The sequence below is a fragment of the Triturus cristatus genome, chromosome 1_2 (assembly GCF_964204655.1).
Source record: "Triturus cristatus chromosome 1_2, aTriCri1.1, whole genome shotgun sequence".
NCBI lineage: Eukaryota > Metazoa > Chordata > Amphibia > Caudata > Salamandridae > Triturus > Triturus cristatus.
The window spans coordinates 204814906-204833812 of NC_140580.1; the positions used below are offsets into that span (position 1 = coordinate 204814906).

At 41.2% G+C, this 18907-nt stretch overlaps 1 protein-coding gene across 1 annotated transcript in view; it reads left to right on the plus strand.

Annotated features, from left to right (window-relative positions):
- LOC146867050 (cadherin-23-like) overlaps window positions 1–18907 on the plus strand; it is a 571698-nt gene that overhangs the window by 33639 nt on the left and 519152 nt on the right. Inside the window, exon 3 of the mRNA XM_085619648.1 lies at window positions 6951–7109. Coding sequence (XP_085475774.1) covers window positions 6951–7109 — 159 coding nt within the window. The remainder of the gene's footprint in view (window positions 1–6950; window positions 7110–18907) is intronic.

Genomic DNA, 18907 nt, shown 5'->3' on the forward strand with positions numbered 1-18907 from the left:
TACACCACTCTCTAAGTGGAACAGAGAGCCCGGATTAAGGACTGGCAGGCAAGCTGGGGCTCACGTTTGGGCCGTATTTGACAGGAATCAGCGCACCGCTATTAAGGTTGGAAATAATTGTGGCACTACGATTCCCATAAGACACTTGGAACACGTATAAGGGGCGTGACATTACAAAAGGAAGTAGTTGCCCGCCAATGCTCGTTCCTTTCCTAAAAGCCTCTGAAGAGATGGTGAAATTCCATCGAAACGCGTCAGGCGAAGGAAGGGCTGTTTATCATACTGGCGAACCTTCTTGTCCATACCGTGATTAAAGGCTGGTAACCTTCTCTCTGGTTCGAGTGCAGCTCATGGAGCTACCTTGTTGTTGAAATTTTGAGGCGGACGCCCATCCGCCGAGTCTGCACCACCCCACGATTCCCAGGGGGCCACGGGAGTGCATACATCACTCTCTAAGTGGAACAGAGAGCCCGGATTAAGGACTGGCAGGCAAGCTGGGGCTCGTGTTTGGGCCGTATTTGACAGGAATCAGCGCACCGCTATTAAGGTTGGAAATAATTGTGGCACTACGATTCCCATAAGACACTTGGAACACGTATAAGGGGCGTGACATTACAAAAGGAAGTAGTTGCCCGCCAATGCGCGTTCCTTTCCTAAAAGCCTCTGAAGAGATGGTGAAATTCCATCGAAACGCGTCAGGCGAAGGAAGGGCTGTTTATCATACTGACGAACCTTCTTGTCCATACCGTGATTAAAGGCTGGTAACCTTCTCTCTGGTTCGAGTGCAGCTCATGGGGCTACCTTGTTGTTGAAATTTTGAGGCGGACGCCCATCCGCCGAGTCTGCACCACCCCACGATTCCCAGGGGGCCACGGGAGTGGATACACCACTCTCTAAGTGGAACAGAGAGCTCGGATTAAGGACTGGCAGGCAAGCTGGGGCTCACGTTTGGGCCGTATTTGACAGGAATCAGCGCACCGCTATTAAGGTTGGAAATAATTGTGGCACTACGATTCCCATAAGACACTTGGAACACGTATAAGGGGCGTGACATTACAAAAGGAAGTAGTTGCCCGCCAATGCGCGTTCCTTTCCTAAAAGCCTCTGAAGAGATGGTGAAATTCCATCGAAACGCGTCAGGCGAAGGAAGGGCTGTTTATCATACTGGCGAACCTTCTTGTCCATACCGTGATTAAGGGCTGGTAACCTTCTCTCTGGTTCGAGTGCAGCTCATGGGGCTACCTTGTTGTTGAAATTTTGAGGCGGACGCCCATCCGCCGAGTCTGCACCACCCCACGATTCCCAGGGGGCCACGGGAGTGGATACACCACTCTCTAAGTGGAACAGAGAGCCCGGATTAAGGACTGGCAGGCAAGCTGGGGCTCACGTTTGGGCCGTATTTGACAGGAATCAGCGCACCGCTATTAAGGTTGGAAATAATTGTGGCACTACGATTCCCATAAGACACTTGGAACACGTATAAGGGGCGTGACATTACAAAAGGAAGTAGTTGCCCGCCAATGCGCGTTCCTTTCCTAAAAGCCTCTGAAGAGATGGTGAAATTCCATCGAAACGCGTCAGGCGAAGGAAGGGCTGTTTATCATACTGGCGAACCTTCTTGTCCATACCGTGACTAAACGCTGGTAACCTTCTCTCTGGTTCAAGTGCAGCTCATGGGGCTACCTTGTTGTTGAAATTTTGAGGCGGACGCCCATCCGCCGAGTCTGCACCACCCCACGATTCCCAGGGGGCCACGGGAGTGGATACACCACTCTCTAAGTGGAACAGAGAGCCCGGATTAAGGACTGGCAGGCAAGCTGGGGCTCACGTTTGGGCCGTATTTGACAGGAATCAGCGCACCGCTATTAAGGTTGGAAATAATTGTGGCACTACGATTCCCATAAGACACTTGGAACACGTATAAGGGGCGTGACATTACAAAAGGAAGTAGTTGCCCGCCAATGCGCGTTCCTTTCCTAAAAGCCTCTGAAGAGATGGTGAAATTCCATCGAAACGCGTCAGGCGAAGGAAGGGCTGTTTATCATACTGGCGAACCTTCTTGTCCATACCGTGATTAAAGGCTGGTAACCTTCTCTCTGGTTCGAGTGCAGCTCATGGGGCTACCTTGTTGTTGAAAAATATATATATATATATATATAAATTGTTTGTTTTTTGCCTAAGGGACATGCTGAATGTGCATTCTGCGATGTATTAAAATATTCTGTATTATGCTCTGATAAAGAAATGTGTTTTGAAATATGCTGGTATACCATGAGAGGGATTTAAGTCTAATGGCTGTTTCTTTTCTGTTATTTATGTAAACCCTTCCAATAAAAAAAAATAAGGCTATTTTTCAAAAATTGTAGCAAATGGTGCAGTTGAATTGCTTGTGTTTTGTCATTATTGTGTATGTAGTGTATTTCTCAGCACACAGTATGATTTTGTAGAATACAAGCCTATTAGAAGCAACAACTTTTTTGCTGTCCCTTAGAAGGATGCCTCATGCCCAGACACGGTAACTTACTAAATTGTGAATCTATACAGTGGAGTGCATGGTAATCTTGAGTTCCATCTCTCATTAAGTATTCATTTTTTTGATACACTTGGCTAGTGCCATTGCCTGAAATGCATCAGTCATCTGGAAAGCATTTGGTGTTAACAGCACATGGAGTGCAGAATGTGAGAATGAACTGTGAGTATCAATGGTGCCTCTAACCATACAAATTAGGCTTGACTGGCAAATTAACAGGTAAACCTTGTTTGGCCATTTGCTAACGTGGCACTGTCCTCCCAGCCAGGGCCGGCTTTAGCTCTGGTGGCGCCCAGTGCAACAATGTTTTTTGGCGCCCTCCAGTGACCACCTCTGCCATGGATTCCTTCCCTACCACCCTTTAACAGCCTCCATAACCTCTCTCTCAGATGTATATAATTAATTTTCATAGCGTCACTCATAAAAGTGAAGGGTGTCAGAGCACTTTACATAACACACATTACACAGATACAATCAGTTATAGGTGTGTAAATTAGTGTATAGGAAATGTTACATAAGACAGAGGACAACAAATGGTGGATACACATGCCATCCATACAGGTAGGTAGTATAGTTGAAGAGTACTTGGTCTGGAGAAGCACAAACTCCAAATTTAAAAATTAACTCAATGGATTGGGGTTCTTTTTAATAACAAGAACTGATTTGTACCCAAATGAACCCTTTTTGAAACATTAGAATAATTAAACTCTGGGGAAAACAAAATACATACGCTCTAATCTATACCTTGAAGTCTGCAGGCAGTTCTTTGATGACACTTAATACCTCACTGTAAACTGCAACTAACAAAAGGAAGTCTCTGACAAAAGCAGTAACCCAATGACCTGTTGACATTATATTCACTTTGTGATCTGCATGGTACATGTTCTTTGCAGCAGGCATATTAACCCTCTGCGCTATGTTACCATGAATTAAAACTTCCACAAGTCAAAACGTCTACTAGACAAAACTCCGATCTTGCCAGGAAGATTAATCACTGGAGTTTTCTTGACATTTTAATTGTTGACTGAAAATTGCTGGAGGCCAAGAACTCAGCAGCAGGTGCTTTTAAGTACAATATAAACTAGCCAACAGGCACCCCCATGTGAAGGCAGCACCCGGTGCGGTGGCACCGCTCGCACCACCCTAGAGCCGGCCCTGCTCCCAGCTGATGGTTTTGGGGTTCATCAATAAAGTGGCAAGATCGGAAATTAACCCATTTCAAATGTTCTTTGGTTCCCGCTATTTTTCTTCCAGCTAGAGGAGTCAATGGGAATCTGTTGAGGAACTCAATGTGGGTGAAGGTGTCAATCATGAATAGCCATTTCTGGTGAATGTGTTTGATGTCACTTCCACTTGGTATTTTAGTCATATGAAATCCATAGCAGCATAGACTCAATACCCAAGCAAGTATCACATACATGAATATGAGAGATATGAATAATAAGGCTTTCTAGAAGTGTGAAGCAACAGTGCTATTAAAATCATATGTCAGCAACTTAAAATCCTACATTTGTGGCTTTTAACGTAATGTTTTACACATAGCCTGGTGTATATATTTGATTGGAATTCTTTTACAGGGCAAAAGGATCAAGAAATATGACGTCTTGGGATAATTTTCGATAGAAGCATAAAAATATATTTATAGAAGAATAGTAGACAGCCTTCTAACAGCAGTAATGTGCCAAAATTCAGAACATTTAAGAAAACAGTTTTGGGTAACCATGACTAATGCTCACTTCTCCTCCACCTAACCTAACCCATTCACTCCCACCCCTTAAACAATTGTAAAAAGACCTGATACCTAACCTTGATGCCATCTCTGTGCTCCTAGGACAACAGTTATTCCTCCAAAACTTACTCCATCTTCAGCAGTGGGTACACAGTGAAATGTTACTATTAGGAGGAGGCACATGAGGGATCAGCCTTTAGATATTGCAGAGCGACTGAGCAGTATCCTGCCTCAATGTGACACTTCCTGACCTATCTTAGCATCACTACTAGTATACCATGATTTACAAAGCACTGTCACTATCTGATTCTTCTCACTGTCACACCAAAAACCTATTTCCCTCCCATCATCCCTCCTGCCACCCACTGCATCTCCTTTTCTTCACTCCCTAACTGTTGTAAAAGACATAAGTTGGGTTTCCTATAAATCACTTTTGCCTATCCAGTGAGATACCAATGTGTTGGGTGATATCTGCATCCCCCTGCAAGTATCCTTTCCAATTGTCTCTGCCTTGCCTATGTTTTCGCTTCCCCTTTTTGTGCTTTTAGATGATCTTATCACAGATTAAAAAGCTATACAAATAAGCAATGTAACATCTTAAGATACAGACAAAAACTGAAGTCCCTTTGTTCTAAAAGAATATGTTAACAGTTTATTTACCTGGAACCACTAATATATTTCTTTCTCTTTCGGTCTCTTTGAGTAACTCTCTTATCAACTTGAAATTTCCCTTGCTATTTATCACCTTCCCTGGGTCTCTATTTTTAGGCTTCTTTCAGGCTCTCTCTCTCTCAATCTCTTTTTCAATCCCTTCTTATCTAGATCTCTCTTACGTTCTCCATATTGGCATGTGCATAACAACACTGTAGTAAACAAGAGTGTTTCATGAGACTTTGAACATCAATATGCCTCCTCTCTATCATCATTTACCAAACAATCCCAAATTCTCTGTCACAAAGTGTATCATCATCTTGTCTCAGAGCAGCAAGCCCTTCTGCATCCCTCTGAGTCCCTCTCTGCTCCTTATTGCAGATAAAGAGGCCTTATCTGCAAAGAAGCACCCCTAGAAAGTGATAAATTCACCTCAGAGCATGGGAATTTATTTGTATCTGCCCAATCTTGCTTAATGCACATCGTCTTCTTATACAACCCTCCTTTCTCAATGCAGGGGTGAGATCCGCTTGCCAGGCCCTTAATGTATGTTTATCTGGTGAATCAATCTCATTAACTAGTCAGTTGAGAAAGATTTTGACCATTGCAGAAAGACTGATTACATCAGTAGTTTAAACACCGTTTTTTAGTTTTGTTTTTTAATGAGTGTTCATTGTTTTACTATATTTACTACATTTTGTGATGATTTTCATTCATTAGTCTATATATATATATATATATATATATATATAGATTAATTAATGAAAATCATCACAAAAATTATGTTTTACTATATATATATATATATATATATATATATATATATATATATATATATATATATATATATATATATATATATATATATATATATATATATATAAATAAGTATGGAGGATTATTTTTTCCTTGATGTCAAAATGAAATGTAACCTTTAAGCACTTTCTGCTTAATTAGTGTTGCACCATATCAATGTCTACTCTTCACAGCACCAAGAAAACATGACACAAGATGCTATTAAAATGTATGTTATGCTTTAAGATATTTTTAATTGTCTATCTTCTAACTGGCATTTGATGAATACTGATTTGAGCTCTTTGGTTAGAGTGAAAGTATTGCTGGGTATCCCTGCTGTTATTTGTTGGTGGGTGTTGGATGCGATGATTGCAGCATTGACCCATTTCACCCGTTCACTTTAAATACGGAGTCTCAATTCTTTATTATGGAAAGAAACAATCATGTTATATAATGATAACATGAATTTGTGTTTCGATTGTCAAAGTAATAAAGACACCTTTACCTTTTTGTTGTGGCTGAAGGTCAAGCCAGCAGCTCAAGCCCATCCTGCCTAGTTCAGGCTAAAACCCTCTCAGCCCAGCTGTAGCTGCATGCCTGATAGGGGCACATACTCACAAAGTACACACAGGGGCATCCTCTTAGAAGTAATTGTTTTTGTAATGTGAAGGCGCTATCACAATCTGTTCACCAGCACTTCTTGACATTTTAACACAGTAGTATTAGCACTTCGCCGTTGGATGACAACTAACACTCTGAGACTTCTTTGTAGAATTACTGACCTGGAGGCCGTCACAGTGTGTGCTAGATAACACATATGTATTTTACTCCAAAGTGTAGCAACTAACAAAAATAATGTTTTTTCTGTCTGTCCCATTGCATATACTGTGTACTAGAAAGCAAAAAGACCTAGCCATAGTACACAGGAGTTCTTACAAACGTAATGGCTAATAGTCCAACAGATCCCAACAGAAATAGAGATGCAAGTGTTGCCAAAAAGTATTCATTTCTGAATGATAGCCATCCAAGATCTGCTGGAGCAGTACTATCTATTGCGAAGTACTGGAAGCAATCTGTCCAATCCCCTAAGAGCCAATTTTGAGGGAGGTTATTTGAAGAAAGTATTCAGTTTGGCATTGTGGTTGGAGTCAACGCCTTCATGTTCTTCAGAGCTCTTTATGGTGATGTTGGAATGCTTTTGGTCCCAGTTTGGTGACTTGCATCTCTTTTGTGTTCTTGCTGTAGCTGTTTGCAAACGAAAGTGTGCGCGACCACGTCGGAATGGCGCAAGTGAAGATCAGTTTGATCAACGAAAATGACAACCGCCCCATCTTCAGCCAGCTACTTTATAACGTTAGTCTGTTTGAGAACGTCACTGTGGGAACTACCGTGCTTAAGGTCCTTGTAAGTACCACATTCGTTCCCCAGTCTGTTTTGGGGAAATTTACAGTGTAATGTTGTGTCTCAAACTTCTGTGGTTATAAATAGATGTATTTCATGGGTTTGTCTTCATGAACTGAAAAATATTTTTCTTTCAAGATTTTAAACAGTAAATATCCCCTTCTACTTTTTTGTGTTTTAATGGGAAGAGATTGCATCATTTATTGTCGTACATTGATAAAGCATTGACGGCTGTTACCGCTTTTCAGAATGTTTATAGTTGTGATATATATATATATATATATATATATATACATATATATATATATATATATCCCCAGCTCCTTACTTATTACAGTAAATTACGGCCAGCACTCACGTTAGGTGTAATCCGTTATAGATTTATTCACGAGTTACAATCAATAGCAACAAACGCGTTTCGGCGTTAGCCTTTGTCGGTGTCGACGGGCGCCGTTGTCGTGGCAACTTAAATTACAAAACAATTGCATGCAACAAACAAAGGACTCATGCTCAACTTTGAGCGCCATCTTAGAGTATGTTACTAATCACATATCGTGCCTTGCAAAATAATTCAACAACTTATAATACAATGCATTCTTCTGGTCATATATATCCAGTGTATTGGTCATGGCCACAATTAATTAATGGGCTATTTCACAAACATAATAGTGTTAGGGCATAACTGAAATTGCACTAGTAAAATGCGTTCTTGAGTAGCGTAATGTCGCCCTGGATGGGCTATCGCTTTATGGACATAAACTTTTGCATGCGATAACCAAACTGGAAACGATTTGGTCACACCATATAGTGATTTTCAATGTCAACTAATAGTCCTTGGACATATCCGAAAACACTAATATAGAAAGCCCATACAGGGCGATATGTAGACATTAGTGGATTAGGAAACATGATTGATACCATATGCTGCGTGTTAGATTCATCACATATTGAAATATGTATGTAAACATGTTCAAAGATGGCGCTCTACCGGAACAATAGTCCCTTGTTTATTACATTGAATCATTCAGGTTATTTTGGAAGGGGGATTCTGAGCAGCATTAAGATATGGTGGGAGTTTATGTCCATATAGCGAAAGCCCATCCAGGGCGACATTACGCTACTCAAGAACGCATTTTACTAGTGCAATTTCAGTTATGCGCTAACACTATTATATTTGTGAAATAGCCCATTAATTAATTGTGGCCATGACCAATACACTGGATATATATGACCAGAAGAATGCATTGTATTATAAGTTGTTGAATTATTTTGCAAGGCACGATATGTGATTAGTAACATACTCTAAGATGGCGCTCAAAGTTGAGCATGAGTCCTTTGTTTGTTGCATGCAATTGTTTTGTAATTTAAGTTGCCACGACAACGGCGCCCGTCGACACCGACAAAGGCTAACGCCGAAACGCGTTTGTTGCTATTGATTGTAACTCGTGAATAAATCTATAACGGATTACACCTAACGCGAGTGCTGGCCCTAATTTACTGTAATAAGTAAGGAGCTGGAAATATAGCGGTCTGCCACCGCTGGACCGGGCACCCGCTCATGAGTGCGGTAACAGGCAAGACCAACGGAGCAGCGATATATATATCTATAGATATATATATATATATATATATATATATATATATATACCAATATTTATATGGAAATGACATGTAATACCAGTAATGGGAGAATTTCCTTTTTTAATAAAAATGTCCCCTTATTGCTGTCTCCTCAAATGCTCCGATTTTCAGTGGACCCGATTACAAATAGGCAGATCGGGTTAAGCTATTTAACATGCCTGGTAAATACCATTACTCAGATAGAATGATGGAAAACGGGTGAGATAAATGCCTCCTACACCAGGTTTTTCACTTGCAAATTAGGAATAATGAGCAGAATCAGAATTTAATAACAAAATTCTGCATGTTTTATATTTGTCTTCTCTTCTTTCCCTGGTAATATTGGCAAGTTTGACCCGCTAAAATGCCAGGGAAAGCATCATGGTGTGATATTTATCACACAAACCCTTTACACAAGGATCAGAACTTTATATTGTACTTGGAATTAGGGTCATAGTAGGATCAGTTAACTGGCTGATTCTATTATAGCCATCTTAACACGTCACTACTTATGAAATGGGCATTTAAAAAGGAATTTGCATAACAAAAGATAATAAAATAGTTGTTGTGTGGTGATCCCTAGTATACCATAAATCCTTGCAATGTGCACGTAGATACTCAAATGAATTACATTCATAACAAGGAGGCAGATCATAAAATACATTCTTAATAAAACTTCATTAGATATCATACAGTTGCATTACATCTTGGTCTTCATTTGTCTGACTAAAATCAGCATTCATCTAGGCTATATTGATATTGTGATGGAATATATGTGCTAGGATTAAACATTTAAGTGTTAAATTCTCTGGTGCAGCACAGATTATCATGCATCCTGAGAACACAGGTTGAAAACTGGTGTAAAATACGAAATGGTAGATGATTATCAGACATTGAAAAAACCTTATTTTTTAAATATTAATTTCATTTTAATTATAAGGTTATAATGCAATCAAATGCTTCATCATCATTTCAACATGTGCACAAAATCTATCAAGATTTCTGAAGAACTAATTATGAAGAAGTTCAAATCCCAGTCATAACTTTAAGATAAATCAGAATATCTTTACATATTCAACATTATTTCCTCCATATGCTGAGCAGACTTCAACTGACTTTCATGTAAATTTGAGAAAGCAAAATAATGCTATCATACAGTGATAAAAAACACCAGCAAGTTGAAACAAGTAAAACAAGCATTTGCAATACAATAGGTCTCGCATTGGCGAGAGTTAGAGCTATTGGCGTTGTAATTTACAATGTCTTTTACCTATCTGTTTTGGCATGGAGCATGATGGGTGCATGTAAGGTTGTGACTAAGTCAGTTACCTATAAAATAGTTTACTTATAAACAACCAGTTAGGGTGAAGCAGCCAGTGGTAAAGGCCATACGTCACTGTGTCTGCAAGAATAGTTAACCATGTGTTAGATGTTAATGGTAGACTGATAGATGATAGGCTTGGTTGGGGGAGATAATCATACCTGCGACTGGAGCGTAAGAGCCTTATTTGTGTTAATATACTTAGTGAAAAACCAATGTCGAGAGCAACAGAGATTACACAAATTCACGTATGCACACTGGGATTACCTCACAGCAATTTCATTATTGGTAAATCCAATCAACAAGTACTGTATTGCCCTATAAATGCAAATATGAAAAAATTTAGTTTAAAAAAGGTGGAGGACAAAAAGCAATGAGGGTTGACAGTTCAAGGGTGCTAGTGGCGAGTCGAGGAGGTCATGAGAGATATGAAGACAAAAACATGGAAGGAAAATAGTTGAATAGAGAGTGGAGGGGAGATTTAACAAATAAATTGGATGCTGGATGGGAAGGAGGACTGGGATTGAGAGTGGGCAAAAAACAGATGTGTGGATGCAGGATCAAAGACAAAACGCTTTGAGAATATTCAAGGAAGACTGGTTTTTAGATTAAACAAAAGGCATGCATGTAGTCAAAAGTTGAGGGTGGCTGCAGAAGAAAGTAGTTAGAATTCAAAGATGAGAGTTTGTAGGGTGGTTGGCTTGGAGAAGCATGAACAATGGTCAAGAACTGACATGGTTGTTAATTTATTCTTAACAAAGGGAGCATAATAAAAATGCCAACAATGTGCATTGCCTTTAAAATGTGCGTTTCCAGTTTTGGTCATGTTTTGATGAGACTGCACAGTAGAGGTTTGCGTCAGCTTCACCTCATCCATTTATTTAACTAAGCTATATGAAACAGTGTAGTGCTGTTGCCTGCCATGTACACAGGTCTTGTCTAGTGTCCTGGTCCTGGCTTTGCCACATGTAGTGGTTGGTTTCATAGCTGTAAAGAAAGCAGACAGCATGAAGCTTTGGATGCAAACCTCACATTTGCTGCACATAGAGCACCATGGAGGAGGAGTCCACTCTCATAGACCATTGTGTGACATGTAGCTCTTTGTGCCAATTGCTATTAGGCTGCCACATCTGTTACCTTTACACACACGGTATACTCATTTTATCACTCTTGGGAGGATGACGGTCTAAGTCTGACCTGAAGGTATTCAGACCATAGCCTGTAGGTTTAATGCAGTGTTCTACTGATACTTTAACCCACTAAGTTACCCTACAAGAAAAGCAAGGAACACCTGGAGTTCTGGTGACACCTAATTCAAAATGTCTCCACATCTATATAGCGCATCATAGCTGCCAAGGTTTCAGATTGCTATGTGTGACATTTTCATAATTTCAGCGGAATTATGAGTGACATTTCAGCAACTATGAGTGACACTTTCCCATGTGAAAAGTCAAGCAATTAGGACAAGTGAAACATATTAATTAAACCAATTTGAGCAATGAGAAACTTTAAGAAGATTTTAAAACTGCTGCAAAGCACCATAAATAGAGGGGCACTTAGGAAGCAAAGAGGTGGCAAGGGGCATGCTGAGTGGGAAAGAAGCATTCAACCTCCCTGGTGAAAAGACTGAGCAGCATGGATAATGCACGACATAGAGTGCCTGCTTCTAAGCACTAACATCGGACACAAAAAAACAGACCAGAGCCTAGGAAGTGTAAGACGATCGGAAATAGCTGTTTTTAGAGGTATATTTTTTACAAATACATTTATCCAATTGGTGGGACTCGGCTGAGAGGTGCGCAAATGGGCACTCCTCATCATAAAATATGATGTGAATAAAGGATTAGTGGTAAATCTGCTGCGCTTGTGTATGAGAATAAATTACATGCATACTTTTAAAATACATTTTGTAAAACATGTCTCAGGTGAGAATACCCAATTGGGACACATGTTTGCAGTAACAGATTAGGGTTGGCAAATAAATTGCGCTCCGGATTGAAAATTACAAGGAAATAAATAGCACTCTATAAAATGCAGAGTGCACTTACTTGCTTCAATGCGGGCCCCCGGCATCTCTGCCTAAATCGTCTCACCGTCCTGGATGATGGATGTAATGTGAAGGACCTTCGTTTTTTTAACCGGCAGGTCAATTATCATTATGTTTTTTATTGTTTTGCAGTGTGCAATGAAGTATTTTCACATAGCTGCCAAGGTTTCAGATTGCCATGTGTGACATTTTCAGAATTGTAATGTTATTAAGAGTGACATTTGAAGGAGTATGAGTGACACTTTCTCGTGAGAAAAATGAAGCAATGAAGACAAGGGAAACACATAAATATCACAAATTACAACCATTTGTGCGCTATACTAGCTCCTCAGTGCACCCCTGCTGCCCTCTGTTGCAGGGGGTGAAATGTCTAGTAGACATTACTGCACTGTGTGAGGTGGACATCAGTGAAGTTTGAATGGGAGCATCTGAAGGCTGTGAAAGGCCTAGCGCTAGGAAGCGCTAATGTGCACACTCCAACTGAGCGACAAAGAGGCGGAAAGGGGTGGATTGAGAGACACTGGGACACTGATACAGTAACAGACGCATGTTTACAGACACTGGGATTTAGAGAGATAAACATGGGGGCATAAAGACATGAGCAGACTGTCACTACAACTTAATGCAGACACAGGGTAGAAAGGTACAGGGAACTCACACCAAAGGGTAGGGACACGTTAATGGGGCATAAAGGTATGGGTGAAGTGACACTGACAATTACAAACACAATGCAGAAAGATAGAAACTGAAATTTAAAGACCGAAAACGGGGTAAAAGGCTTAAAAAATGAATGTGGCCTTGAGGGGGGTAGTGAAAAGTGACGACATGATGCCAAAATCAACTGCATGATTATTGATTGCCCAGTAACACGAGACGTTTTTTAATCATCACATGAGGCAGCACTCCCTAGGCTAATGTTTACACAAAGTCACCAGTCACTTATGCTACAAAACGTCAAAGAAAAAAATACATTGTTTACTAGCGAGACAACCAAACACTTTACAAAGTCATATAATAGCAAGTCTTAAAGCAGTCAGGTTTATTCCTTACCTGACTGGAAAGCAGAGTTCCAACCGCTGTCTGGTGATACTACAGCTGCCAATGGTTTAGGGAAGGCAGTGGGGCGAGTAATTGGCAGCCCCTCTCTTACTTACACTCCCTCTGCTGTGTCTCGACCTCTCCTCGGGCCCGACTTTGTCCATGAGGCCTGGTCGGCAGTACCTATCTTGTCATGGTGCTGGGCTGCACTCTCAACATGCCTCCACTAATTTCCGCTTCCTGAATCCGGTAGGACCTCACTTCCAGGACCAGCCAGGAGGTGAGGTCACATGACATTCCCCCACGGCGCCACAGCCACTAGAACGCTGCAACGCGACCACTGCTGAGGGCAGCAGGCCCCGCCAGGGTGTCTCGATATTTCGCGCACACCCGACGCCAGAGCACTGTGCTGAGGAGGCCCCCTGGACCTTGGGGCCCCCCACACCGCGGGGGCTGCGCGGCCTGTGTTACGCCCCTGGGAACATTTAATATATGTTGAGCCCTCCATCCAAAAAAGAACTATATATTTTATTACAAAATTGAACAAGGCAATCTGACAAATACATAAGCTTTAAAGCATTTAAATTATGTGTATGCAGTTTTACATGGTTTCAAGTACTTTTAAATGTAAAAAGCATCTCCCGTCACGTCTGCCGTTACTTCTTTTAACTTAACCACTCTGCTCCTTTCCTGTAAATTATCAGACATTTATACATGAATGAAAGCGTACTTGTAAGAAGCTGGATGGAAACAAGACAAGCGGAGCGTGGCGCGGGCGCGCTTGGGGGCGTGTGCGTCTGCGCAAGCGCTTCTCAGAAGCGCGTCCACAGACCCCGATCGCTGCGCGTGCCCTGGTCTGTCTCCCTTGGGAGCAAACACGGCAACAATAAGTCTCGTTGGCGGCAGCGCGAAGCGCTGCAATGCCAGCGAGACCTAAAAAGGACAAATAAACTCAAATCAGCAAAGTTGCTGCTAGTGAAAAATGTCTTCCGCAGCTTTTGACACCACTGAAAGCTCAAAGCATAAAAGACCTGTGTGGGAAACCATTTTATAGTCATGATTCCAAAATTGAGATACCCTGCTCCACTTCGGGTTATAAGCCAGAGACAAGGCAATCAAGCACAAGAAGGTAAACCATTCCGCAAATGTGGAGGTCCAATACCTAACACGGCTTTGTAGACAGGAGCAACCTACTTAAAATTGACATAGAACATCACTGGGAGCCCTGACAGTTTGAAGCAAATAGAATATTGTGGTCATAGAGTGAGGCATCACTATTTGTGCATCTTCTCTCTGTGCAGAGCAAGCCAGATGTATCTCAATATTCCAACCCAAAGCTCAGCCAATTGAGTAATCATACCAAACTTACATATCTTTTCAAATGTCAGGAAATGAATATTAGGTCTGACTAGAACTGTGACCAACTTTGTAATTGATTTTGGCATCCAGAGCAAAGGTTAAAAAAAAGGTAAATCTTTTAATTTGAGCAGAAGAAATTAAAATGTTGTGTAAATGAAGCTAGTGAAACAAGAACCCTGCTCCTTTTCTGGAAAATATTTGACCTCCATAGTTGCAATGTGAAGGTGCAGAAAAAACGCATAGCATTCGACATAATAGAGATGCATTTGCACGGGTGTCACAATAGATCATGCAAAATATTCTAAGTCAATAATATCTCATCCATTCTATGGACTACCACTATATCATCCATGTTTATAAATGGTGAGACAAGAATAGCAAATTTAAACTTACCAATTTCTTCTTACCTTGATGATATGGTGGCAAGTGATTTAGTGGATGAGGTATTGTTGTAGTTCGATATTGTTCACCTTGATATAACGATATAGAACCATTCCAAAATGTGTTTGTCTAGTTATTGGACAATGAAAAGTTGCGAACTGGTAAATAATTGGGCTATTGCGCGATCAAGGCAACCTTAGGTCATTGTGGAGCAACTGCCAATAATGATCAGCTGGAGCTTTCAGCTCTGTGTCCAAATGTGACATAGTTATTTAGAACATATATTTTTTCATCATTTTTTATGTCCACTGGTTGATCGGTTTCAAAGATGCTTTCTATATGTTTATGTCTGAAATTGCAGCATATCTCTTGTCCATCACCCTGAGGTATTTATTTCGATATCATATTAATGAAAAAAATTCAAAGACAGATTGGAAACTGTAGCCCTCACACCCATACTTCAAATTGCTCTTTTCATTTGTCTCTTCGGCAGTGACAGCCAGTAATTTAATCAGGGGGACAGACGGGCCACACAGTCACACTATCTCACATGCATGCATTTACACACATCCAACATTCACCCACCATTCACAAGCACATACAGACGCATACAGACGCATACACACACCCTTTCACATCACGCACTACCAAATACACATACATTCATACATACATACATAAATACATGCATGCACCAAACATTTTTAAAAAAAATAACACTTACCGGGCTGCAGCAGCACTCTCAGGTGGCAGGAGGGAAAACTCTGTGACTCCTAAGGATTGAGACTGCCGCCTCCTCTCATTGGCTGACCTTCAGCCAAGAAGGGCAGGCGGCAGTTCCTTACTCATCATAGAGTGGGATGAGGTCAGGGAGACTGCTAACCCTAATCCACTCTGTTAGGAGTCTCACTAATAGACACTCCGCCGTGGACACTTCAGGGCTTAAAACTGAAGCACCTATGTCCGAGTGATCAGTGGCGCTCCCCCTCATCATGAGGGAGAGGATCACCAAGCGATTTGCTGGGCTGAGGAAATCTCGCCCACAGGGCTGTGACATCTTCAGCCTGGCAAAGTTCAGATCAGGCACCTGAGCATTTAGTGCAGGTACAGCACCTCGCTGCCTGACTGAACATGAAAAGTGTCTGTCGGGCTGGCCTTTGCTCACGTTTGTAAAAAGGTATGGGGAAGGGCCCCTCTGCCCTTAAACATGGGCCGCCGCTGCTCTTCAATAGTGCATGACAGTCACTGACAAAATGGCTCTAGAAGTTGATGCTCAGCGCTGATATGCCGACTTCTTCCTTCTATCCTTCTGCCGTGATTTTTTTAATAATATGACATTCAAGTGTTGACAGTGGCATTTCTATGTATGTATGCATGCATGCATGTTCAGGCATTTGTAGAGGGCAAACCCAGCTAGAGAGCGATGGAGTGCTAAATATGTATGAGAATGCTGAGTTACATTTCAGGATCATTTGCAGTATGTTTTGGGGTATTGAATCCTATTGTTTGAAGATGCATTGTACAATTCCTGCAGAGCCAGCCTTTATGGGCCTTCTTTATCTTGGGTGAAGTAAAGAACTAGTCAGTTGTTCATTAAAATGTGCTCTACCCTTGAAGGGATATACTCGTTTTTGCCTCTAGGCTAATGTATCTGACAAGTGGAAGTATACAACACTTTTGAAAGCCAATATAAAGTGTCCTACAGCTGAGTAACCTTACAACCGAGGACCACAGTGGTTATTTGGACAAAGGACAGTTAGTTTTAGGCATCTCTGCAAATGAAGTTGAGCATCAGCTAACCAACTGAATGAAATGTTGTTCTTTGAATGTTTTCAAGACCCTTAGTGCTTTCTATTGGTCTAGTGTGCATCGCAAAAATATCAATGGAAATAATTCTATGTAAAATGAAAAAACATATCCTACTTCTTGCCTTGCTCTCTCGAATGGGTACATATACAATCAGAAGTCATTCAAAAGCTAATATCATTACTTTATATGCTGCTTTTTTAGGTCTTGGCTACAGACAACTTTAACTGTCTACTGGCCAGACCTATTGTTTCCAACATACATACATAGAGTGGGCTTTGAGTCTACCCTGGCTCATAGTTGGATGGATTTGTTGTCAATCTCAGCTGTCTTCCATTCTATGACTTTCCTACCTATTCTTGTGTTTGTCCCACGCAGGAGAAATTTAGTCTCGCATAGTTCCTATTAGCTCGATTGTACCTTTCCTCTGCTGATTTTGTGTTTTTCTTTCATTTAGGCACTCCATTGGAGTACATGTATTTTCTCGCTCTCTCCCCCTTTACTCTTCCCACTTCTACTCCCCACCCTCTTGCTCACATTGTTGATACCCTCATTGCTTTCCCTGCCTCTCTCCATCTCGCTCATTTTTCAACATCTTCCACACAGCCACTGCTCGTGTTCATCCCCATTGGGTATCCCCTTATTCTGCCTATTTCCAACTTCATTTGTATTAACGTTTTGGCAAGTGCTGCACTATCAGTGGGCCGTCCCTCTTCTAATGGTTTTACAAGATGGCCACCAGCAAGTGCGCATGCACACACATGCACAGCAAGTACCTATAAATGGGTGTGTAGTAGTTCAACAAACCCAAATCAAAGAAGACCACTCTGTATATGCACATCCATGGTAGACTTATTTAAATGTGATTATAATACTTGAATAAATTGGTTCTATTTGAATAAATCCCACGCCCAGATGGATTTGGCAGAAGTAATAAAAATAATCCACATTTGTAAAGCGCGAACAATCACCCGTAAGGGTCTCTAGGCGCTGGGGGCCGTCGGGAAGATTAAGCAAGCTATTGCCCAGAGTCACATGGTGCTGGGCTACTCTGCCGCCGGTGCCGGGGATCGAACCGTGATCCCCAGAGTCAGTCACCCTGGCCGCGGCGCCACACCTCCTCCCTTATGTGTATGTACTGTGACTAGCTAACCCAGAAATGAATTAACAAAGCCAATAGGTTTCGCTGTAGAGACCTGATGTCTTTACCACTACTTTTTCTTTCTGGTATCAATGTTTGAACTCCACTGAACTACAGTACAACGGTGTCTGTAAACACACTAAAAGCCCTATGCCCCTCTAAATATGGCAAACATTTACCTATATCTCTTTAAGGATATATCACTTATAAACAGAAAATGGCAGTCTACCATTCTTGGTGGGAATTGACACCTTTCCTCTAGAGTAGTACAATGGTCATGCTGAAAGGTGTGGAAGGGCTCATCTGAGGATTGATGTTCCAGCCCCCAAATACTGGGGTGTTGAAGGCACTTGAGCTCCTGCCCCAGCCTCAGGTTAGCCTGACTTAAGTTTTAGCAGCAAATGTAGCGCAACGTTTTCAATTAGCCATATTCAAAACACCTTATGACAAACTACCAGTCTTGCTGGACTGCTTGAAAAATTGACCATCTGTATAAAGAGTTTGATCAATAGGTTCCAAGTGTATTTTATGTCCCTTATGGTGTCCTCTATGTTAAAAAAATCAGAAAATAATTGAGTAAGTTCCACATATATGTCCAACATCCATCCTAGCTTCATATATTTACATTGGGTTTGTCTTTTAAATGGTTGAAAGCTACCAGCAGTGCAATATTATGTAATGAAAGAGGACTACATGGCATGTGCTTAGGCCCATTCAAAAGCTGATAAAGTATAGATGAGAGGAAAGCATTTTGTAATAGGAACAGCATGATCATTTTCTTGTCAGGCACACTATTTTCACACAGGTACTTTCATGATTAGATTCTCTGTAGAAATAGAGCTCCAAGGTACCGCGGCAAACTCTTCTGTATTGAAATATTTTATTGGACCCCTTTCAGAATAACCAGGAAATGTAGAAAATATAATGGGAAATTGCACTGTTAACATGCACCGTTTGATTTTACTTTTCCAAAATTCTCTTAGGGAAATCCTACTCAGTGCATTGAAGTCGCTCATTTGGTGTAAATGGTGGCTGAAATTATCATTTTTGCCACTGCTGCTTTTTTTCCAGTCCGGCCCTGACTTGAT